Raw genomic sequence first — 25,477 nt, forward strand, 5'->3', positions numbered from 1 at the left:
TGAGAAGTTTAATAGTTAAAATTGAATGCCTAGTAATAGGGTTCCCCTCAGATTTTGTAATGTTACCCTTTCCTCTAGTGATGAGAATTGTGCTAAAATACTATGTACAAACTTACTATGTAAAAAATTGTACAAAATACTATGTTTATAAATGGGTTTGATCATTCATGGTCAGTATTTCAGATTTAACGCTACTGTCTCATTAATTTGGTTGTGTTTTGTTTATGACAGGAGGAGGCATCTCCATATACTTTACTTGATATCTGCTTGAATTTTCTGACTGCTCACCTAGAGAAGTTTTGTACAGAAAGGCAAGATGGAACACTATGTTTGCAGGAGCCTGGAATATTTCCACAAGAAGTAGCTGATCGACTGCTGCAGACTATGGCATTTCATGGTAACAGCTTTATTTCCGAAAGCAGCCATTGTAGGGTTTTCACTAGAATATGATGTTGCAGCCCCTGATAATCTAGTAGAATCTGGCACTGGAGCCATATGAGCTCTCTTCCTCATTCTCTTAATGAATCTCTTGGTTTTGTCACAGCTTCTAGTGAAGGGTTCAATAGCTGCCCTCTGGATAAAATGTCCATTTCTTTTTGGAGATGTCAGTAGTATCTTTCATGGAATAAACTGAAATCTGTCTTGTGTGCTCCATCCTGCATCTGCATAATTACATATAAAGTCATCTGGCTTTAACACCTTCATTTATTTCATGTTGCACAATAAACAGTGTGCATAAAATGTATTTCCTTGCTGAAAAGACGAAACCATACTGGGGAATATACTACAAAAAGCTCTCAAACTATTATTTTCTTTTTATAACAATATATTAAATGCAGGCTTAACACATGCCTTCCCTAAAATCTGTTTTTTGAGGAGGGTGGCCACCCCATTTCTGATTTGCACTTGGCATTAACTTGGAATTTTTTAGACCTTCTGTAAAAAACAAACAAACAGCTGCTTGCATGGGAGAACTGTATGTATATTGTATAGTCTCATAAAGTAGTAGTGGAAAACTTATGTTTGCAGATATTTGACTGGGTAAAACACTACAAAACATATTTTAAAGAGTGTACTGCACAGGTTGTAACATTGGAGTGTTCTAGAAATTACTTTGATTTTTTTTTTCTGAATTTCTTATTTGAGAGTGAGAGATTTTTTTTCTTAATTACATCTAATTCCAGGGTAATGTTAACCAAAGGACTGTCCTAAATAATTCCCATCCAGTCTTAATATATACCCCCTTATGATATTTGTAGACCGTTATCCTGACCCTAGACTTCAGTTATTTATATTAGATTAGTACCTACTAAGGATTGCAGGTGTATTGTGCTAGGCACTATGAAAGAAAATAGCAAAGAAGATAGCCTTGGCTCCAAAGTACTCACCAGCTCCCTGGCAGACATGAAAGTAATAGGTGGATGAAGCAGATAAACAGGGCAGAAAGAACTTGATAGTATGTGAGAACAGTGAAGCAAACAGTTTAGCAAATAAGCAGAAGGTTCACTTAATCTTTCCTCTGTATAAGTCCCTCTAGCTCAGGGATGGGGAACCTCAGGTCCTGGGGCTGCATGTGGCCCCTGCCTTATCTGGATCCAGCCCTTGGGGCTCAGGGCTTCTCACAGCATTGGGGAGCTTGCACTGGTGCTCCACCTCCTTGCCATCCCCCACGGGGCTGGAGCACACAATCTCCTAGCTTGAGCCCCCTAAGATCTGGCGTGCAAGGGGAATGTGGAGAGTGTCCTTCTCAATCAATTAGGTTTTGTTTTTTCTTTGCTTCTCACTTGTGTGCCACCCCCGACCCAAAAAAGGTTCCCCACCCCTGTGCTAGCCGCTTAATTGCTTAATTACTGCTTTTCTGTTGCTTGGTCCAGCATGCTTCCATTTTATTCCTAAAATACACCTCTTATAAAATTTCTGTAAAGCCTAGTGCCTGTCCCCACCCTTGTAGAAGAACTAACTGCTAGTTAATGATGGAAATCATAGCCATTAAACATAACACAAGAAGAAATTTTAAAAATCTACATTCTAGCATTAACAAAGAATGTTTAAAATCACCATTCAACAATATTCCTTTTTGTAGCTGCTCTTTTCCCTCCTCTTCGTGTTATAAATTGTAAACTGTTCTGGTCAGGAGCTTTGAGCTTTATTTACTCCTGGGGTATGTCTAGTTTACATGGCTCTGTCGACAGAGCCATGTAGTCTAGACATACCCCTGGAGTGGAACTGAGGCTCTCCTTCCTGAAAGCTGCATTTAAAAGCAGTAAGCATGTTTCTGGAATTATATAAATAAGAAATATCTGAACTCCTTCCAATTTGACAATATATTTCAGGTAATAAGGGCTCTTGAAGCAAACGTGATATTTTGGTTATGGTCTCGCCATCATGTTGCAGAAGACTGGCCTTCTGATGTCATCTTATGCAATCCAAAACTGGATTGTCTGTCTCTTTTTTTGTCTTCTCCTGTGTTACACTTTATATGCTACCTAATTTCTTTCCCTCTCTTCTGCACCCTGCATTCTTCTTTCCTTTCCTGAAAAGCTGTTAAATGCTATCTAGCTGTCTTTTTTTTTTTTTTTTTAAATTGAATCTCTTTCTGAACAACTGTTGCATTCTGAGTATGAAGGTTGTATAAAAGAGCTTCATTAGCTTTGTTTAGTATATGGGTCCCACTTACAAAAGTAATGGTTCTGGGATTTTTTGTTTTGTATTTTTATTTTGTTTATATGGTTAGAGAAGGTTTTCAATTTTTAACATTCGACTCCAGGCCTCTAATATAGACCAGCGAAGAGAGAGAGGGTGAGGGGAACCGCAGCCAAATGTATTGGTTTTTTCCCCCCCAATTTAATTTTTGTCAAATTTCTAACCGGTTTCTCATAAGTTTGTGGTAGGTCTGTATAAATGCAGGTTTTAGTTTAAATATCCATCTCAAATATAAAGTTTTTTTTAATGAGTTAATTATCAATTTAACTTTTCAGTCTTATATGAAGCAGATTAGGTTTTGTGTATGCTGCATGCTAACTAGGGATTTACTTAAATCATGACAAAATTACATATTAACGCAGCAGCAAAATTTGCTGTTTATGCTGTGATCAACCTGGGTAAAAACATGTGACTTCTCCAGTTTCTCAAACTATGGACCCAGGCTCAAAAGGGGGTCTTAATCTTATTGGAGTTGGAATATTGCCACTCTTACTTTTGCAGTGCTGGTGGTGGCAATGTTTCCTGAAGCTGGGTGCCAGGAGTGTGGTAGTTGCTCCCAGGCACTCAGCTCTGATGGCAGCCCACCACAATCTGTAGCACAGAAGTAAGGGTGACAATAATATGCTGCCCTTATTTCTCCACGGCTACCAGCCAAGTCTGAAGACCAAGCGGAGAACAGTGGTTGCTGGCTAGGTGCCTAGCTTCAAAGGCAATGCTGCCTGCTAGCAGCAACGAAGAAATAAGTGTAAGGATGGCAATATCATGCCACTTCTGTGCTGCAGCAGCGCTGTAAGAGCTGGGCAGCGAGAGACCAGACTTCATGGGGGAGATTAGATTTAGTGGTCCATGATATGATTTTTCACCTCTGTGAATTTGGTAGACTCCCTAATTTTAACTACATTGTTTGCAGTCAGTGTCGTTATGAACCAGTTATTCTTGTTAACGGTTGTCATTTTTTCTTCTTTAGGTTTAAAAAAAATAAAATCTGTATTTTTAACATAAACTTATTGCTGTTTTCTAACAGGGCTTCTAAACGATGGAACTGTGGGCATCTTCCGAGGCAACCAGATGCGATTGAAACGAGCTTGTATCCGCAAAGCAAAAATCTCTGCAGTGGCTTTCCGGAAAGCATTTTGCCATCACAAACTGGTAGAACTTGATGCTACAGGGGTGAATGCAGATATTACAATCACAGACATCATAAGTGGACTTGGCAGCAATAAATGGATCCAACAAAACCTTCAATGTCTTGTGCTGAACTCATTAACTCTTTCCTTGGAGGACCCATACGAAAGGTGTTTCAATCAGTTGTCTGGTCTTCGTGCTTTGAGCATTACCAATGTTCTGTTCTACAATGAAGATTTAGCAGATGTTGCATCACTTCCAAGATTAGAAAGTCTAGATATATCCAATACCTCTGTCACGGACATAACTGCGCTCCTCACCTGCAAGGATCAACTTAAGTCTTTGACAATGCACCACCTGAAATGCTTGAAAATGACAACAACACAAATTTTGGATGTCCTAAGAGAACTAAAATATCTGAATCATCTTGATATTTCAGATGATAAACAATTCACATCAGATATAGCACTTCGTTTACTGGAACAGAAAGATATCTTACCTAACCTTTTGTCTTTGGACATTTCTGGAAGAAAGCATGTTACAGATGAAGCTGTAGAAGCATTTATTCAACAACGACCAACAATGCAGTTTGTGGGACTACTTGCTACTGATGCTGGTTACTCAGAGTTCCTTACAGGAGAAGGAAACTTAAAGGTTTGACTTTTTAATTTTAAGTCTATTTGGGATTACAGCAAATGTGTGACTCTTTCAAAATGAAATTATAGGTCCATCTCCCATCATAGTATTTTTGTTAATGGCAATTGATAATAACTAGCTTAGGCCTTTATGTAACTGTTCTGTGCCAAAATTTGGGTCCTATTTAATGGAAGTTTTTGTTTTTTTCCATATCTGTCTGTGAATGTTGAAGTGCTGCTTTGAGATCTCAAACCTAGGGAAACAGGACTTTAGCACTGGATAGTCTGAAACAATTTATTGGTATAATAAACTGTTTCCTAGGCATGACCTGTAGCATAAAGTAGGGATGTCATCATGTAGACAGCTACACAATTAACTGATAATCCTAGGCTTATTGGCTAATCCTGTTGACTACATGCATTTCCTCCCCTCCCCCTGTTTTCTCTATATCAGAGGCGAAAAGGGGTGGGGAGCGGGAGTTGGTGCCCCTCGCACTGCTGCCTCTGATGGGCAACATCGGAAGGGGAGAGGAAGGGAAATCTGTGTAGTTTACAGGATTAACCAATAAGCCGAGGTTAGATAGGCAACAGGGTGGAGGGTGAGGGGGCAGACTGGAGCCAATACGTGCAGGGAACCACTTTCAAGCCAGCTCCCTGTGTGTATCAGCTCCGTGGACCTGCCTACGCCTACCCCTCACCCCCATCCAACCCCCGGCCGCGCTGCCTCCTTAAAGAGCCAGCTGGGGGTGGACGGTGCAATTGCCACCTGCCCCTGCTCCCCTCCACACTGCTGCCTCTATCAGAGACAACAGCACGGGCAGGGCAGGGGAGGCTGCCGTAAAGCAGCCTCTGTCTGTGACGGGCCTGAGCTTCCCTTGGACAGAGGTGCTCCGTGGGATGTGGAGCAGCCTCTGTCCCTGTAGAGGTTGGACCCCCTGCAGACAGGCTGTTGCCACCCTGTGCTTTTGCCTCTCTATCAGAGGCAGTGGCATGGGGCAACAGGCAGCCAATCTGTGTAGGGAGTTGTTTTCTAAACTGGCTCCTCTCACAGACTGGATCCTTCATGCTTCCTGATAGTTGGGCCGGGAGTCCTTCGGGAGTATAGATCCACCACTCTACTCTTAGAACAGTGGTCTCCAACCTTTTTACACCCAAGATCACTTTTTAAATCTCAGAACAGGCCCCTTCCTTGAAGCCCCACCCTCTCTATTCTTCTCCTGTCCAACACTTGCTATCCCCAGCCCTTACTTACAAACTCTGATAAACAGTTTATTTTTAAATTATGCGATACATACAATTAAAATCACGTGTTTATAGTTATGAAATAAATGGTCTGTTTTTTATTCATGCTATTTAAATCTAAAATGAAGCATTTATAATTATACATTTTGGGGGGACAGAGTTCTGCGGCTGGGGGCAGAGGAGAGGGAACAGGATGCTGGGAGGGCAGAGGACAGGTTTCTGCAGCAGGGGACAGAGTGCCAGTGGGGACAGGTTTCTGCAGCTGGGGACAGGGTGCCAGTGGGGACGGAGTTCGGGAGTGGGGATGGGAGTGGGGACAGAGTTCGGGGAGTGGGGACGGGAATAGGGACAGAGTTCTGTAGCTGGGGACAGAGTTCTGTGGCTAGGGATAGGGGAGTGGGGACAGCGTTCCGTGGCTGTGGAGTGGGGGCTGGGGAGTGGGGTGCCAGTGGAGGCAGAGAGTCCCCTGCATCTGCCTCCTTCCAGGATTCTCTTTCCCCTTCCCCCCCCCCCCCCCAGGGAAACCAGCGCGTGTCTGCCCCAGGACCAACCCCCTCCCCCTCTGGTGCAGGGAAGCCTTGCGTGCGCTTGTCCCGGGGCCAACCCCCCCGCACGTGCTGGGAAACCCCCTGCACGCCTCCTGCGGGGCTGACTCACCCCTTCTGTGCGGTGCAGGGAGCCAATGTTCCCTCCCACAATACACCCGGCAGAGCAGCTAGCACACTTCTGGAATTGCTGGAAGTGGCGCTAAGCTGCAGGACTTCTGAAGCTGACACTACCTCCGTTTTCTCTTGAGGGAAGTAGTGAGGCTTCTGGGGGGTGGGAGGGAAATGGGAGCGGGGCGGACAGGATGCCTCGCGAGCGACTGGTCGAGGCCTCATGATCGACCAGTAGATCGCGATTGACCTGTTGGTGACCACGGACTTAGAATATCTTTCTCCATTCCATCTTACCTGGAGCGTGTATGGAACCCTCCTGTATTCACCGCAGTAGGACCTAGGAAGTGAAGAGAGATGTGCGAAGTGATTTCTGAAACAATTATCTCTGACCGTGCATGAGTCTTTAATGTCATAGAACCATGGTGAAGCACAAGGGATATAAAGCTGAGCAAGAGCAGACTTGAGAGGAGATTGAGCAGGGCTTGGAATATGGCATGATTTAGATTTGCTTATATGCATTGATTTATTCTGTTGAAGAGAGCAAATCCTTTAGTAATATCAGAAAATCGTGGTGGTCAGGAGGTGTTGCCCATCACTAAAGAACAATCCTCCAGTTTTTCCAAAATCCGTGTTATGTCTAATCATACTCCTATGTGTATTGCTGGCAGAGGCGGATAGGTATCTTGCTAGTTTTAGTGACATAGAGGACATCATTGACCAAAGGACTGGTGGTTTTGTTTTTCATTGCCACCAAGAATGGGAATGACTGTTGTGAGAGTAAGGAAGAATTTGTCCCCAAATTCCTTGTTTTAATAAATCTCACAGGCATGCTGTTCTTTTCACATTATGAATCAGTCAGCATGTTGATGATGATAAGCCCAGAATAGTGATGAAGTGACAAACTTCACTGCCCGCTTATTTCTTGAACCATTATTTAGACAGTCCTCTGGCAATCATTTGACAGGCAACATTATGAATAACCCAGCTGCCTTTTAGGAAGATCACAATTGGCTTCAAGACTGGATAGACCTATGTTAGGTGTAATGTATGAGCTACATTAATAAGTATTATGTGCATGGTATTAATGTAAAAAATGGGTGTTCTGACATGGAGGAGTGTGACATTCAGGGTTCATATTCCTGTTCTCCAGTTGTTACACACTCCTTGTGTGTTTTGGATGCAGGCCTTGATGTGAGCTTCACCTCTGCCCCATATTTTCTGGATAAGACATCGTCTGCCTTGTTCTCAAACTTCTCGATACGTTTAATACTCCTATAAAGCGATTTTTGTTTTGTTGACATTTGGGTGTTGACATAGGGCATGTCTACACCAGCGGTTCCCAGCTGCTGGGCCACGACCTGCAGGCTGCTGCGGCTGCTGAAGCTCAAGTCAGCTGTTCACGGCAGGCCAGCTGTTCATGGTGGCTCAGCTCCGGCAGCCATGGTGACTGAGTCACGGCAGGAGAAAGTGGAGAAGAAGACTCCTTCCTCCCTCCTCCACACTGGGGGAAGGAGGCGACACGTAGGAGGAGGGAGCATACACGCCACCAACGGCCGCTCTCCCTATTCGTGCAGACACTTTTGCCGGGGAGCAGTGCTGAGGCGGTATCAGGAGGAGGTGCCTCACTCCCTCCCTCAGTAACGGCAGCCAGCTGGGGCTCGGCGCTCTAACCATGCGGTTGCTTTTGCCGGCAGTGGGTCTGAGGTGGCAGCCGGAAGAGGCAGCACCTCCCTTTCTTCTCCCCCCCCTTGGTAATGGTGGTCTGGCAGGAGTTCCGCGCTCCCTGCCCCCTACCCATGGGTGGTGTGCAAGACGCGATTGGGGAGGGAGCGTGCACACAGGCTGCCAACAGCTGCTTCCCCTTTCCACGTGGCAGTAACAGCCACGCTCCCTAGGGGCGCAGCCTCGCTCTTGGGAGTGTTGTGGAGGGGGGCGCAAAGGGATGCTGATTGAGGGCGAAGTGGGGTCACAGGGCAAGAGGGTGTTGGCATGGGCTATAGGTGTCTGAGGTTAAAGGGTCAAAGGGCATGGGGTGTAGGGGTGGAGGGTCAGGGTGTTAGGCACTGGGGAGCAAGGGGCTGGGTTGGGGCTAGGTGGTCAGGTAACATTGCTTGCATATTCATTATTTTTATAATGAATATGTAAATAGTGTGCAACAGGTCTGCCAAAGGTTTGTGAATGGGTTTGCTAGTCCCTAGCATAAAAAAGTTGGGAACCACTGATCTACACTACCAAGTTTTGTTGACAAAACTTAAGTCTAGGAGAGGCGATAATTTGTGTTCCTCATTTGCACATCGTGTTTTCTATAGCCTCTCTGTTAAGATGATCTATCATGCTGTTAATATGTATGTGTGCTTTGAAATAACCCCTGACTATAGGGTTTCTGTACCTGGTAAGTGACTTTATTTAGTCTCTCCTTAACTCAAAAGGACATTCCCATGTGGGTATTGAATGCTTTTTGTAGGGAATAATACCAGAACCAAATAATCTATAATAAAGGCTTTTTCGTCATAACATGTTTTTGTATAATTTAGGTTTCTCAAGATTATGTTGTACCAGCTCCATAATGGTTTTTAGATCTAAATTCAGTTATATTGAAATGTCAGCTAATAAGTGTGAGCAGCTGTTTTTTGTATTGAAACCATGTAAGAATAAACAGTAGGCACCCACAGTAATTTACAGTGAGATTAGAACAATTGTATAACAGTCCAGCAAAACTTCTTTATGAAGTATCTTAAGATAAACCAATAACTGTAGGTAATGTAGCGTCTGAGACAGATGTGAAGCTGGACATAAGAATTCCAAATAGTGGTTGGTGTGTGGGTGTGGTGTGGTGTGTTTTTTTTTTTTTGTTGTTTTTTTAAACATGCAAAATGCAACATTGTCTAGTGATGATCTATTCAGTATTTTATCAGTAGGGTAAGTAAAAAACATGGCAACAGCATCTCTTAGAACACCGTTATATGAAAGATTTCCTGGTCTGGCAGCAAGATCTGAGAGATTTGTTTGCCCCAAACAATATGAGGTATAGAACACTGGATTAATGATTGACTGTAAACTATTTTATATAAACCACATCAAATGCAGTCTCTGGGCAGTTTGTAAAGGAGAAAAACAAATATCCTGAGGTGAATTAACTTTCTTGGTGTATGACTGAGCCAGCGCTCTGACCCCCAGTAAGTAAAACAATTCAAAGCCTAAATTATTTTCTTGACTGCCTAGCCCTCCTCTCCCTCCCCCCCCCCCAAATTCTTAACCCAAGTTTTATGAACTCCTAGAAATGTTGGACTGAAAGGCACCTCAATAGGTAATCTAGTCCAATTCCCAGCTCTTGAGGCAGGGCTAAGTAATACAGACAGTCCCCGGGTTACGTGGATCCGACTTATGTCGGATCCCTACTTACAAACGGGGTGAGGGAACCCCGCACTAGCTGCACTGCCCCCCCCCCCCAGCAGACTGCCAAGACGCGCCCCGGCGGTCCTGCCGCCCGCGTCCTCCGCGGCGAGAAAAGCCGCTCCGCATCTCCCTGGTCTGCTGGGGGGCCCCTGGGCAGACCAGGGAGACGCGGAGCGGCTTTTCTCGCTGCGGAGGACGCGGGCGGCGGGACCGCCGGGACGCGCTGCGGTCCCGGCGGCCTTGTCCTCCGCGGTGAGAAAAGCCTGGTCTGCTGGGGGGGGGCGGGGCGCAGCTAGTGCGTTTTCCTCCCCCCCCCCCCCCCCCCCCCCAGCAGACCAGGCTTTTCTCACTGCTGGTCAGTTTCAGCAGCGGCTGAATCAGGACGCCTGGGGTAGAGCAGCTGGGGGCTGCTGGGTTGGTCCCTCCGCACCAAGGGTCGGAGCTACCAGACCAACCCAGCAGCACTCCAGCTGCTCTGCCCCAGGCGTGTCTGATTCAGCCGCTGCTGGTCACTTTCAACAGCGGCTGAATCTGGACGCCGGGGACAGAGCAGCTGGGGCGCTGCCGGGTTGGTCCCCGCAGCGCCGCACCTCGGCGCTGCGGGGACCAACCTGGCAGCACCACAGCTGCTCTACCCCAGGTGTCCCCAAGTCAGCTGCTGCTGAAACTGATCAGCGGCTGGTTCCAGGAACCCCAGGGCAAAGCAGCTCTGCCTCGGGCTTCCTGTAGTCAGCCGCTGGTCAGTTTCAGCAGCGGCTGAATCGGGGACACCTGGGGTACAATATGTACCAGTTCCGACTTGCATACAAATTCAACTTAAGAACAAACCTACAGTCCCTATCTTGTACGTAACCTGGGGACTGCCTGTAATTAAATCATTGCTGACAGGTGCTTGTCTAACCTGTTCTTAAAAACCTCTTTGTGACAAAGGTTACACAACCCCCTACAGCAGTTTGTTCTGATGCTTAAGTTAATTAATTAAAAGTGAATTCTAGTGCAGGCAATTGTGATTTTTTTTTTTTCAGATGAGTTAGCAAGTTGAGCTGAAGTCTAGGCTTTAAGAATGTCTATTTTTTTTCTTGTATATATTTGTAAGTGAATATAGGATCTAAGATATTTCTCATTGGTAGTTTCCCAGAACTCTATTAATCGAGCTAATTAGTAACCTGCAGAAAAGGGTGAAGCTTTCTCTCCTTGGTGAGGCTGAAAAAAGCACCACTTGCAGCTAAAAAAATTGCATCACATTTATTGGCTTCAGCAGCAGTGTGTACCCATCTGGTGGTAGATCATGTGATACTTGCTTATGAGGCAAAATATTGACACCAGCAACATTTAATTGGTTATGGAGCAACACTCTTCCTGCCTGTTGGTTACAGGGAGCTCAGGTCAAAGACTGGATTGAAGCCGAGTTTTGATTTATAGTAGGGATGTAAAAGGTTAACCAGTTACCTGGTAAGCACATGTCTTACTGATATGCTTATGGGGTAAGTGGTTAACTGGAGGGCTGGGCAGAGAGCAGATCCCCCACCCTCATGCCCGGGGGGTTAGGGCAGCTCCTCGTCCATCCCTCTGTAGATTGTAGGGTGATACTGCCACCCTTACTTCTGCACTATCTTCAGAGCTGGATGGCTAGAGCAGTGTTTCTCAACTTTTTTTTTTTTAAATAAAGTATCCTTTTTTCAAAAAAAACAATAAGTACCCCCAGTATCTACAGTTCTCAGACACACACAATTTTGTTTTCTACCATTGCAACACATTTGTTTAAACAACTTAATCGTAGCTGGGCGGGCGATGAAATTTTTGGGTGTAAAAAGTACAAAAATAATAAAGCTCTGTAAAACTTAAAACCAAAATTCAGTTTTCTCTAAATTTCAGTTGTTGATGTACCCCCCAAATTTCTCTTGAGTACCCCTAAGGGTACTCATATCACTGGTTGAGAAACACTGGGCTAGACAGCAGTGTCTGCTGGCCAGGTGCTCTGCTCTGAAAGCAGTGCCCCTCTAGCAGTAGTGCAGAAGTAAGGGCACCAATACCATACCTTGCCACACTTACTTCCATGCAGTTACCTTCAGAGTTTGGTCAGGACTCCTACAGTGACAACATTGTGAAATTTCAGATTTAAATATCTGAAATAATGAAATTTATGATTTTTAAAATCCTATGATCATGAAATTGACCAAAATGGACTGTAAATGTGGTAGGGCCCTGTTTATTGTGTACAATGTATATCTTACGTGAGGAATGTTAAAATGTCTAGCTCTGGGCTGCATAGACAATGTATTAGGTAGATGAAATATTAAAAGCGCAGAGATTTGGATAAAATGCCTCCAGCTTTGGAAAAATAGTTTTACATAATTAAGAAAAATCAAATTCTGAAATAAAGCAATAACAGCTTTAAAAAAATTGAAATAAACTTTTCTGTTCCCAGGTGTCTGGAGAAGCAAATGAAACTCAAATTTCTGAAGCACTGAAACGGTACAGTGAGCGGGCATTCTTTGTGAGGGAAGCACTCTTTCATCTATTTAGCCTTACACACATTATGGAAAAAACAAAACCTGAAATTTTAAAGGTAAGACAGTATACTGCTGATGAGAAATTCTTTCTTTCTTCTGTAAATTTAACTTCAGATGAACACCTGGAAAGCTTATAATATACAGTACTGTGAATTCTAAGGTCTGTTATGTAGCTTTCTTCTGCAAATTTAGTTGCTTGATATTGCATAAGAGGTTTAGTAGAAATCATTAAGCCTTTTTTTTTTTAAATGTTCCAAGTGAAAGTGATTTATGTGATAGTGCTGTGGAAAATGCAAAATGATTGATTTTCCTGTGAAATGAGGTAGCAAACTAATCCTGCAGCAGTTTGAATTAATTTTATAATAAATACTTGTAAACATGGCTTAGGAGATTATTCTAATATTGCATCATGACATGCTAAATATTGAACAAGTATTGCTTAAAGATAGGCTATTGAGTTACCTGTAGGAATTTAGACCAGGGATAGGCCCACCAAACCTTTTAATCCAGCCTGCTCACTCCTGTGGCATGGAGCAATGCTGCTCAAAGTGGCTAGCTGCTCAGTGTGGAGGAGGGGTTGAGGTGTTGTGAACTGCCACGGCCCCTCCCCCCCCACCCCCTGAAAATTCTCTCAGCTTCTATTGTCCAGTTCCCCTCTTTTACCCCAACAGTTCAGAAAGCCACATGGAACAATCAGCTGGGGGCTGCTGGCAGGTAGGGAATCCTGCTTGAGAGTGCTGCTGGCCTCTGCTTAGGTAAGGACACAGAGCCTGTCTCTGGCACACCCAACTCCCTCCCAGACCCTGCATCCATTCCTACATCCCTCCCGCAGTCCAGAATCCTCTCCTGCACGCATACCCTTTTCCGGACCCTGCCCCAGGTTACAGCCTCCCCTCCTTCACCCACACTGTCTCTCAGACTTCCACCCTCTCCTGCACCCTCATTCCCTACCCCAAGTTCTCTTCTGTACCTAACCTCTGTCCCAGACCCAACACCTCATCCATAATAAAGTGTGGCTCTTGGACTGGCCCCTCATCAAAAAGTATTGCCTTTCCCATTTTAGACTAACAGCCTATCCTTAGATCACTAGCTTTTTATCATTGGAGAACCCAGAAGTAGTTCAGCTCAATCTTTATCCTTCCAATGGAAAGAAATATCAGAGAGGTTGAGTATTCTAATAGAAAAGATCATTGATCAACATCTTTCAAGTTAAACAAATGACTCTAAGAAAACTTTATTCTATATGATTATTATATATGTGATTGTTATAGCTTGACTGTGTTTACTGGGAGATATTGCTGCTTGAGTATGTTAGTGTCAATGTCAAAGAGATTGGGTATTCAAGAACCAGCAACGATTGCTCTTCTCTTTCCATGTGTATAAGGTATTTGACAAATTTAAAAAGCCAGAAACAATCTGAAAGGGATAGCTATAAGGTGCTGTTAAACTGGCAACTTTCTTTCTGTAGTAGTGCTAAGCATGCAGTGATTACCTACCAACAGGACAGTACTGTATCTTTCCTATGTTTCAGTAGTGGGTATAAGATGGATAAATTCTGGAAGTGTGTTTCTGTTCTGTGTGGTGACTGCAGCAGCCTGGGTTATAAGAACTGCCTCCATCTGTTGCAAAACATGCAACATCTCTGTTGCGAGATTGATGCAACTGGTGTAAAGCGCTCTGGGTAATGTAAGTTATCTGCTTAAAATGACTGAGCAAAAATATAAAAGCTCTTTCTGGAAACTGAAATGTCAGTCATTGGGTTGCTGAATTGAGTGAGAGGTAGGGAGGAATGGTGGTGCACCAAATCACATCTTCTGGTGCCAAGTGATCCAGGATTGCTCTTCAGTATGTGGATTTATGCATAATGTGAATTTTTTTTTCCTTTCAGCTTGTGGTTATTGGAATGCGAAATCACCCTCTGAACTTGCCAGTGCAGTTAGCAGCAAGCGCATGTGTGTTTAACTTAACCAAGCAAGATTTAGCAGCAGGCATGCCTGTTAGACTACTGGCTGATGTCACTCACTTACTTCTTAAGGCGATGGAACATTTTCCCAACCATCAACAGGTAAAAATATTCGGTTTCGTTTTACTGTGAATTTTTCTTCATAACAGGAGGTTTAATAATAGATAGCCCAAGTGCTGTGATGTTTCTTCTTTGAAAACACTTTAATGCTATAAAGTATTGACTGACTGCAATATAAATAGAGCCTCATTTCTCTTGTAAACTTTCTGGCAATTTAACCATACCCGTAGATGTTGCAAAACTATATAAACTTAATAGAGATGAAGCAAGGTTTGACTCCATCTCAGTGATGGCCTTAAACAGATGTACCCAAATATCTATGTACAGTATGCACACCTCATATATAGTGACTTGAAAGGTGGTTCCTTGTGACACTTTTCCTCTTAGACTGCAGTACCTTAATATAATGATACAGGGACAAGACTTGTAGAGGTGCAGTTTGATATTTAACTCACAGTGACTGTACTATTGCTATGAACTGCATCGCTGCACAATGAGATTTCCACTTCACAGGTACTAATAGATGCACTTTCTCACTGACCCAAACATGGGCAAAGAATGTCTGGTGATTTTTCTGTCCTTGACTTCTGCATTCCTGGATCACTGCCTTGTTGAACTCTCTGCCTTGTAAGGCTTTGTGTATGCTGCAAGAGCTGTAGTGCAAAAAGGAGTTATTCCTCGTGGGGAGAAGAATAACTCTGCTGGCAAAAGCCCTTTGTTCTGTCTTTTTTTTTTTTTTTTTTTTTTTTGGCACAAAAACGCACTTGTGGTGTGGACACTCCGCCGGTTTTTGTGCAAAAAATGGCCGTTTTGAGCAAAAAACCTTGTAGTGTAGATGTACCCTAAGAGCGCAGTATGTAGAAGCAATGTTCCTCTAGCATGGCGCTTTTTTTTTAAAGACTTTATTTTACTTGACTCAGACTAATAAATGAAGTAGGACAAGAAGAGGCAAATAAAAGAATAGTATCTATTGACATCTCTGTTGACTATTGTATGCACAAAACTCAGTAACTGTGCTAAACATTTCTTCACACAGCAGAAAACAGAACCAGAACAGAAAGGACAAACAGGAGATATATCACCATTTAGCTATCTGACAACTATGGTCCAGTTGTGATCACCATGATACTATTATCCAGTAGGGATGTTAGCATATAGTCATTTAAACGATTAACTGATAAGCCTGGGCTTTCTCAATTAATCCAAACAACTACACGTACACAAACACCCTTGCTGCCTCTATATCAGAGGCAGCAAGGTGGAGGCAGGAGCTGGTGCCCATGGGGAGCTGGCTTTTAAGACCGCTCCCCATCCATGCTCATTCCAGTGGAGGTTGAATGGGAGAGACGGGAGCTGGTAAACACAGGGAGCTGGCTCCTCACACATATCGGCTCATGAAGAGTTGCCTGTCCCCGCTCTCCCACACAGACACACTCTGTGCTGCTGCCTCTGTATCAGAGGCAGCAGCATGGGGGTGCAGGTGGGAGCCAGTACACATGGGGAGCTGGCAGGGACAGAACCGCCTCCCTGCCCCCTCCTTACTGCCTGCCATAGAGGCGGTGGGGGGAGCCAGGAGCTGGTGCTTGGGGGCAATTGATTTAAAAGCTGGCTCCTTATGAGCTCCAGAGGCAGCAGTGTAGGGGGGGGAGCCTGTGGGATGCCAGAGCAACCTCTGGTCGTGGGGAGCTCAGGATCCAGTAGACAGGGGCTGCTGCATCTGCTCTGTGCTACTGCTTCTATATCAGAGGGAGCAGCACAGGCTAGCAAGCAGGAGCCAGTTTGTGCAGGGAGCCAACTTTAAAACCAGCTCCCCTCGGAGACCGGCTACGCCTGCCATCCTGCGCTGCTGCCTCTGATTACTAAAATACATGATATCTAACATCAGTATTTTTCAGGCAGGATTGAGTTAAGTAAAAGTCCAGAACTGATTATGTTGTCCTTAACAAAAACAGCCCTGAAGTTTCTGGTGGAAGATTTTGGATATACCAGTACCATTTCTCCCTACAATGATGCCTGTGGGTTATTGCTTAGTAAAGCATGTGTAATATAACGTATTGGAGGAAAGCTTCCCTCCAAAGAGGAATGTAGAAACTTTTTGTATAGTCCTTCATTACAAAACTCATTTTGGATGATGAGCAGCAAAGTAGTAGCAGACCTCTTAGGATTTGCTTGTGCCTTGTTTCAAAGAGGTTAAGCTAGGTTAAAGATGTGGGAGTTGTATCCCATTCTACAGATTGTGAGGAATGAATGCCTACCTTTTCCCGAAAGTTAGTATATGCCTGATATAATGAAGGAGGCTGCCAGTCTCAGCAGTATGTTTTGGGAGAGTCTCACGTAGGGTTGCCAGATGGTTTAACCGCCCCCCCCCCTCCTGTTTTTAATATCTGGTACAGTGTTTCCTTTTCGCCTTTGGCCTACAGTCAGACTATAGCTTGTGAGTCGCAACTGGCTCTTTAATATATCTCTTGTGTCTCTTTGCAGCACAGGCTCTTAAAGAACTCTGATTTCATTAATAAACTATCAGGATGCTTTTACTATGTTAATGAATTAGAATATCAGCTTGCACTAAATTATTAACTCATTTGCTGAGAGAATAATATTTAGTTGATTATATATTATTTACAGTTATTCACACTGGCACACTTGATCGCTAATTTGACCCAAACCACTGAGTATCACTAGTCTAGACAATATTGATAAATCCATTTTTTTGTCCTCTTCCAAAGATTTTCTAGTATTTTCCTCTGACAATAAATAACCATTTTTATCGTCTGGATTTCAGAGATTGTGAACAATTTGCAGATCTCATTAATTATGGTAGGCTAATTGGTCTAGAGTGCTCTGTATTTTGGGATATAGCTTTAAAGAAAGTTACAGATTATTTTATTTTATTTGAACGCTTTCTCCCACTTCATTGGAACATAGAGTTTAATTGTAAGAAGAAGAAATGTTTTAGGTACAAAACTATGGTACAGCCAATATATCTCTGTGGCCATGTCTATCTACTTCTTAAGTTGTTAACCTTACCCATTTGAAGGTCAATTATTAATAGTCATTTGCAGAAACCTTAATTCACAATAAGAAACTGACATTGTACAACTTGACACCACTGTCACCCCAAAAAAACCTTTATAGTTTGTACTGAGTAAAAAGACCATGAGAAACTTGACTTCCCAATAATTATATGGTATATTTGGTAGTGAAGAGGATGTTATTGTTACGTAAAAGTCTTGTGGCTTTATTCCAGAAGAATTTGACATTTCTCCTTGTTTAAAAGGATAACCATTTTCTGCATAGTACAGGATTCACCAAACATGTACATTTTTTGTGTAACAAGGAAGCACTTTGAAATGTTTGTATTCTTTTGCTGAACTTTTTTTTTTTTTAAATCTCATATAGCTTCAGAAGAATTGTCTTCTTTCACTATGCAGTGACAGGATCCTTCAGGATGTTCCATTTAACAGGTAAATGTCATCCTGTTAATTAAAATAGAATGTAGAGCAATATATCAGTTGTCATCTTTATTTAATTTTCTGGGTAGTAGCATTTCTTTGAAATATGCTAATTGTTGGGCTAGTTTCAGGAAATACAGAATTCTGTATTGTCATTTCGGATACCTGATATTGATTTGTAAGGTTCGTTTCTGCTCTCCGATCCCATAGTAACTCACTTTGGAAATGAGAATTTTTGGGGCCCATAATTCAAAATTTATATGGATTGTAGGTCTGAAAAAATTCTTGTCTAAACGGCAATTGAATTAAGATAAATTATTCAAGCTGTAAATTGGTGTAACAGAGATCAGAATTTAATTTCCAGTTTGCTGACTCTCTGGAATTGTGGAAGTGAGTTTTGTCATTTGGCAGTGGTCTCTTTATTGAGCAATTATATTAGAAGGCTTTTGAGGGTTTAAATCCAACATGCCTAGGTCAGAAGCTATAAGGCAGAGAAAGTGAGAGGTTATTTCTGGTTTTAGATAAGCCATCTCTCTCTCAAGAAAAAAAGACCTTGTACTTTAATATTAAATCTCTAGTAAGAGAGACCTTGGGGCCATGTCTTCATTAATGGGAAGCATGAGGCTGCAGAAGTCGATCTTCTGAAGTTCTGTTTAGTGGGTTTAGTAAAGACTTGCTAAATCAAACAATGAACATACCTCCGTGGATGTTAGTACTCCTCGATTTGCAAGGAGTAAGGGAAGTCAACAGTGCCAAAGGTTGAGTTAAGGTATAACAAGTAGTATTGTAGCACCTTAGAGACCAACAAATAAGTGTGTGATATATATATATATATATAAAATGAAGTAGCTTCTAAGGTGCTACAGAACTACTTGTTTTCAAAGTTACAGGCTAACACAGCTACCATTGTGAAAATTGTCGACTCCAGCTAGATAATTAACATAGCTGGAGTTGCATATCTTAATTTCACTTTCCAAGTAAGTTCAGACAAGGCCTCAGGGAGCAGATCCTGAAATCTGAGTAATCCCTGTGAGTTTGGCCTAACTGAAGATTTTATATTTTCTGTAGCAGACAAGCAGACTGTAAGCTCTTTAGGTTTTCAGTAGATAGATTTATTGGTGGTTTTCTTTAGCTTACATAAAGGCAGTTGTAAGAACCAATGTTGAAACTTTTCTGAGGGTTGCTCTTTAGATTTCACTCATTGCATGGGCCTGAAAGTAGGTTTGCCTACTCTTAATTCCACTGTTCATATTCATCTGCATGGGACAAAGCACAGTATTTCCAATATCTACTGACTGGGGCATATATTTCCTTTTATAACTTAACATAACTTCTGTTCTGAAAATAAAAACTGTTAACTTTCAGATTTGAAGCAGCCAAGCTTGTTATGCAATGGCTGTGTAACCATGAAGATCAAAATATGCAGAGGATGGCAGTGGCTATAATCTCCATTCTAGCTGCAAAGGTAAAAAAAAAAATCTTATAAATGTAGTAGTGGTGAAATATAATTTCCACAGTCCTAGTGATTTCTCTGATATTCATCTAATATTTTTGTTTATAGCTTTCAACTGAGCAAACAGCTCAACTTGGTGCAGAACTCTTCATAGTTAGGGTAAGTCCAATATTGTGGCTCTTACAAATTGCTACCCTGGATCTCCTATTTTAAATAATTTGAAATTGGTTACAGTTAGGTGTAGTCTATTCAACTAAAAATACGTAGTTAATTTTACCTTCTGTCAGTACAGCTACCAGGAAAAATTGGAACCCCAGACTGTCAGGAGAGCACTCACCATGTTAATGAGTTAAATAGAAACCAAAGTAAATAATTTGATTGTGTTAGGATTAAATGACTACAGTATATGTCAGTTTTCCATCAAAACTTTTTGTAAATTTGTATTGAACCTTACCTTGAAAACAAGCTCCCCTGGACATGTTTACCTTGGCACACAGCTACAATAGATAGGGCCACTGTGGCATCAACTGGCTGCGACAATACACACAGGCTAAATTAGGCATCTCACATCTTTTAAAAAAGTTAAACACATTTTTACTGGATTTTGAAATCAAACTGAAACCAAGCACGAGCTATCAGAAGTAATTATTCCTGGGACCTAGTTTCAGCTGAAGTCTGGTGGCCTCAACTTCAGGATAGCGGAAATACATATTTCAGAAATGTGTCTCTCGATTTCTAGAAAGACTGTGATGCAGAACACAACTCTAACGTTGCGCTTCAGCCAGTATACTAAACTATATTACCTTAATGTCTGTGCAGGACAGATGTTCAAATGATAGCTGTTGAACAGTGATAAATCTTAATTCTCTTCAGAATAAATTAGATGGCTTAGTGGAGTTCATTGCAGAACCAAAAAAGTCAGAATCTTGGTCCAATGTATTTGACTCAAGTTGCTAAAAGTAGTGGCTACTAGTAATTAAACACCCAGAAATAGTCTTAAATTAATATTTAATATTTCCCCTTACCAACTTTAGTTTAATATGGAATTTTTATGTGTTCTCTTTTTAAAACTGTGTAATAGAATATTTTGGCAATTTTTCCTACATTTTTTCCTTCAACACCAGATTACAGAAAGAAACTTCAGAACTTTAATTCGTTCTTAAATTTTACACTTTATGAACAGGCCTTAACAAAGATGCTAATTACCTTACACATTATAAATACAACTTCTCCACTTATCACCCCTGATTAGCCATTCATTGACTTATAAACAGCTATTCCCTCCCTCCCTCTTCCTCGCCCCACCTTCTATTCTAAATCTGATTTGTCAGTTTAAAAATGTCTTCACTTTTTTCTTTGTATTCCTTTGGTATATATGGTCATTTCAATTCCCTTTCAGAATATGATCTGAGGAAGTTTGTCTGGCCCACGAAAGCTCATCGCCTATTAAACCATCTTGTTAGTCTTTAAAGTGCTACGTAGTTTTTCCTTTTGTTTTAGCAAGATCAGACTAACACAGCTACCTCTCTACTTCAGAGACTACTTCAGAGACTAGGGTTAGTTTTTGCAGGACCTTATTTACATTACAAGGTCTTTCAAGGGGGAAAGGCAAACTCTATAGCAATGCATTAAAGTGCTCTATTTCCCAGGTGGGCCAGGGGTTAGCTAGTGAGCCTACTGTGATTTTTTTTTTTTTTTTTTTTTTTAAATCTTTGTGAAATGCAGTGAAACCAAGGAAAGCTTGGCTTTTTTTTGCAGGGCTCTGGTCTGCAACATTTGCAGTGTATGGGTCCAACACACTGAGCCAGTGAGCTCCTGTACCAGCTCCCCGATCCCTTAATGTTGCAGAGCCACAGAAGGGGGGTCATGCTGTGATCCTGCAGGACCAGGGATTGAGCCAGTGCACTCTCTCACTGGCTTCCCTGTCCCTAATGTTGCAGCTTTGCAGCAGGGAAATGAAGCTGGGACCCGGCCCGAACCAGGACAGAATGCTCTAACTGCCCTCCCTTACTCACTAATCGTGGAGTTGATAAAAGTTGCATTGACCACAGGATTGGCAAATTACCCGCTTCCTAACATCCCTATTCTAGATCAGGCAGCTTATTTTCGGTACAGGTTGAATCTCTGTGGTCCAGCACTCTCTGGTCCAACAACATCTGGATGATGCAGGACCAGAGAGCCCCATGTTGGGGAGAAGCCCAGACCCTGGTGCGAGGGCTGGCAGCTTGAGCCAGCCTGGGGACAGGACGCTGGCAGCATGGAGCCCGCCAGCTGGCCAGGGTTGGACCCAGCAGCACAGAGGCTAGGGCTGGGGGCGCAGAGCTTGCCTGGGGGCCAGGTTCGGACCCAGCAGCACAGCCTGGCCAGGGGCGCAGAGCCTGCTTGGTGGCCGAGGCCGGACCCGGCAGTGCAACTTGGCTAGGGGCATAGAGGAGAGGAGCCAGATGGAGGGCCCAGCCTGGTCTGCTGATGGACCTGAGGAGAGCCCAGGGGGGCCAGAATTGACCTCTCCTAGTCCGGCAAACTCCCTTGTTTGGGACCAATCAGGTCCCAAGGGTGTACTGGACCAGGGAGGTCCAACCAATCAGTATAGATTTGTGAAGAGGAAATCATGTCCAATCAACCTAACATGCAACTATGATAAAGTAGCAAGCCTTGTGAATTGGTATGTGAGGGGTGAAGCAGTAGATCTGAATTTCAACTCGTGTGATTTTTTTTTTTTTTTTTTAATACTGTCTCATAATCAAACTAGGAAAATACATCCTAGGTGAACCTACTATAAGGTGAATGCACAGAGTAATTATTAATGGTCCACAGTCAAGCTGGAAGGGCGTATTGAGTGGGGTCCTGCAGGGAACAGTCCTGAATGGCACAGAAATCACCCTCACAACGTTTGTGGATGGTATCAGCCTGAAAGGGGGTTGCAGGCATCTTGGAGGATGTGATTATAATTCAAAATGATCTTGGCAAATTGGAAAAATGGTCTGAAATATTAGGATAATTTAAATAAGGATAAATCCAAAGTACTGTTCTAATGAAGGTACATAAATACAAAATGGTAAATAACTGCATAGGACAGAGTATTGTAGAAAAGGATCAATGTGGAGGTTATAGTGAATCAACAATACAGTCGTGTTACAATACAAGCGAACATTCTGGAATATATGGGTTGGACCTCTCTGATCTGATACCCTTAGGACCTTACGGGTCCAAACCAGGAAATTTGCTGGACCAGAGAAGCTTCCTTGCCACATCCTCCAGCTGCTGACTCTGCCAGCTCTGTGGATCCCCACTACCTACAGCCCCAGTCGGGCTGCCGGCTGGGTTGCTGGCCTCACTGCTGCTGCCCTGGCTGGACTGCCTGCCAGACTCCAGCCCCATCCTACTGCTAGCTACCAGGGGCTGACTCTGGCCCTGATCTGGCATTCGGGGTCTGCCAAGGGCTCAGGCTCCTGTCCCAGCCCCACGGGCTCTGGCCCCATGCTGCTGTGGGCTGCTGGGACTGCCGCCAGCCCCGATCATAATTCTGCTGCCATGGGCTGCTGTGGGCTTCGGCTCCTGCCCTGTGGCAGCCCGCAGTCTCTGGCCCCATGCTGCTGTGGGCTGCTGGGGCTGCCACCAGCTCCAGCCCTGATCCTACCGCCATGGGGTTCTACGGGCTTGGACTCCTGTCCTGCGGCAGCCCACAGGCTTTGGCCCTGCTTCCCTGGGCTGCCCAGGGCTCTGGCCCCAGCCCCATGCTACCATAAGCTGTTTCCAGCCTGGTTCTGCACTGTCAGGAGCTGCCTTGACCTGGCTCCAGTGCCAGGAGCTGCTGCTAGCTCCAGTCCCAATGCTACAGGCTGCCAGGGGCTGCTGCCACTCCCAGCCTCTGCCCCGTCCCGCTGTTTCAGCTGGGCCTCTCCTGGATTGCCCTTCTGCCACTAGGCTACCAGGTTCTGACTCAGGAACATCTGTGGTCATGCTAAACCATGGATGTTGCCAGAGAAGAGAATTCCAGTTTGGGGAGGCACCACCTGTATTAGCAGAGAAGTATTGTAAACAAGACATGAAAGGAATTCTTCCACTCTACTCAGCACTGCGATGGCCCCATCTTGCCTATTGTGTCCAGTTCTAGGCACTGCACTTTAGGAAACATCTGGACAAATTTGAGAGAGAATATAAACATAATTAAAGGTCTAGAAAACATGACTCTCAAAGAAAGATTGGGGAAAAGCGCGTTTGTTTAGTCTGGAAAAGAAAAGACCGGAGGGGGACATAAGTCTTCAAGTATATAAAAGGTTATTAAAAGAGAAGGGTGATAAATTGTTCTCCTTACCCAATGATGACTGGACAAAAACCAATGTGCTGAAGTTGCAGCAAAGGAAATTTAGGCTAGACATTAGGAAAAGCTTCCTACATGTAAGGATAGTTGAGCAATGGAAAAAATTACCTAAGAAAGTTGTGGAATCTCCATCATTAAAGGTTTTTAAGAACGTGTTAATTGCTGCGTACATAAATTTCCATTCTAATCCAAGATGTCATTACTCATTTTCCCAGTCTTGCCTTGTATAAACAAAGATGACGATCTAGGACTAAAACACACAACTTCAAATAGTTTTTATTCTTTCTTTTTCAGCAACTTCTACAAATAGTTAAGCAGAAAACAAATCAGAATCTAGTGGATACTACACTCAAGTTTACACTTAGTGCACTTTGGAATCTCACTGATGAATCTCCAACCACGTGTAGGCACTTTATTGAAAATCAAGGGCTAGAACTCTTCATGAGAGTGTTAGAGGTGAGGACTATGGTTTGCTATATATAAATTTCCATTCTAATCAGAGATGAAGGGAGGGATAGCTCAGTGGTTTGTGCATAGGCCTGCTAAACCTAGGGTTGTGAGTTCAATCCTTGAGGGGGGCCATTTAGGGATCTGGTGTAAATCTGCCAGGGATGGTACAGTCATCCTGCCAGAAGGGTGTAAGGGACTGGACTTGATGGTTTTTCAAGGCCATCCCTTCCAGTTCTATGAGAAGTATAGCTCCATATAAATAAAAATAAGGAGGTGGATTGCATTCCTTGATTCTAAAGTTTCAGCATTAACAAACCATTACTTTGTGACTTACATATTGAAATTTCACTTTGCAGTCATTCCCATCTGAATCATCTATCCAACAGAAAGTTCTTGGCCTTCTGGTAAGAAGACTAGAAAAATTAAAAATTTCACAGAAATTGTTCTTAATTGTCTCCATATTTAATTGCTATTTGAAAATTGGCTTAAATGGTACACTGTTGTTTTCTTAACCTTGTATACTGGGCTGTTTGAGCTCTGTGTTTGATATTATGCTTTTTAAATTACGTTGCCTGTGTTCCCAAAGCAGTTAGACACTCATTAATACTTCATTTTTTAAAATATTTTTTTTTAATTCTGTTTTCCTATAGAACAACATAGCGGAGGTGAAAGAGCTACATTCTGAGTTAATGTGGAAAGACTTCATAGACCACATCAGTAAACTGTTGCACAGTGTTGAGGTAGAAGTCAGTTACTTTGCAGCTGGGATTATTGCTCACTTGATATCTCGAGGAGAGCAGGCCTGGACATTGAGTCGCACTCAGAGGACATCTCTTCTTGAACAACTGGTACAGAAATGGCTAAAAATATTCTCTGTTTATATCAATGTTAATTGTCTGTAACTAGCATTAAATATTACAGCATTTGATTTTCTATCTTGTAGCACTCAGCCATTTTGAATTGGCCAACTCCAGAATGTGAGATGGTTGCCTACAGGTAACTATTGCCTTGATTTATAATTTGGAAAATACTAACTCCCCAACACCCTTTAAGTTGCTCTAAAAATTATGGGTCTGTGCCTGAAACGTTGCAGGTTGCCTGCTAAACATTATCCCTATGAATAAAACCATGCTTCCCATCTGAAACCTCTATTAGGTGGCTAGGGGTGATAGGAGAAATGAGTTAGTGTGGGTCTCCTTTCAGAGCTGGATATAGTGCTCGTCTCCTAGAGTATAGCCCTATTTACCTCTTTAGCAGGGCTGGACTAAGGGGTGGGCAAGCCGGGCATTAGCCGCCCGGAGCGGGGGGCCGCGTTAACCCCCTCAGTGCTCTTCCCGCCATGGGGCCCTGCATGGGGGGGCAAGCTCGCGCATCCGCCATGTGCCTGGGGGCAGACCCATGCGCCCTGGGGGTGGGCCCGCACATGCACCGTGTGCCCGGGGCGGTGCCGCCCGCCCAGGGCCTGGGGTGCCAAAATGGCTTGGGCCGGCCCTACTCTTTTG

The 25,477-nt window shown here is 43.3% G+C and overlaps 1 protein-coding gene across 2 annotated transcripts in view; it reads left to right on the top strand.

Moving 5' to 3' along the window:
- The window catches only part of ZYG11B (zyg-11 family member B, cell cycle regulator), a 49,493-nt gene that overhangs the window by 15,645 nt on the left and 8,371 nt on the right, over nucleotides 1–25,477 (top strand). Inside the window, exons 2-12 of one of the 2 annotated variants that reach the window (XM_075935985.2) lie at nucleotides 232–397; nucleotides 3,728–4,482; nucleotides 12,189–12,329; nucleotides 14,162–14,338; nucleotides 17,696–17,760; nucleotides 19,114–19,213; nucleotides 19,310–19,360; nucleotides 23,820–23,981; nucleotides 24,332–24,379; nucleotides 24,626–24,823; nucleotides 24,919–24,971. In XM_075935985.2, the coding sequence (XP_075792100.1) occupies nucleotides 232–397; nucleotides 3,728–4,482; nucleotides 12,189–12,329; nucleotides 14,162–14,338; nucleotides 17,696–17,760; nucleotides 19,114–19,213; nucleotides 19,310–19,360; nucleotides 23,820–23,981; nucleotides 24,332–24,379; nucleotides 24,626–24,823; nucleotides 24,919–24,971 (1,916 nt within the window). The remainder of the gene's footprint in view (nucleotides 1–231; nucleotides 398–3,727; nucleotides 4,483–12,188; nucleotides 12,330–14,161; nucleotides 14,339–17,695; nucleotides 17,761–19,113; nucleotides 19,214–19,309; nucleotides 19,361–23,819; nucleotides 23,982–24,331; nucleotides 24,380–24,625; nucleotides 24,824–24,918; nucleotides 24,972–25,477) is intronic. The other variant, XM_075935986.2, reaches the window with a different exon arrangement.

This window comes from Pelodiscus sinensis, chromosome 9 (assembly GCF_052426305.1).
Source record: "Pelodiscus sinensis isolate ZL-2025 chromosome 9, ASM5242630v1, whole genome shotgun sequence".
Lineage (NCBI taxonomy): Eukaryota > Metazoa > Chordata > Testudines > Trionychidae > Pelodiscus > Pelodiscus sinensis.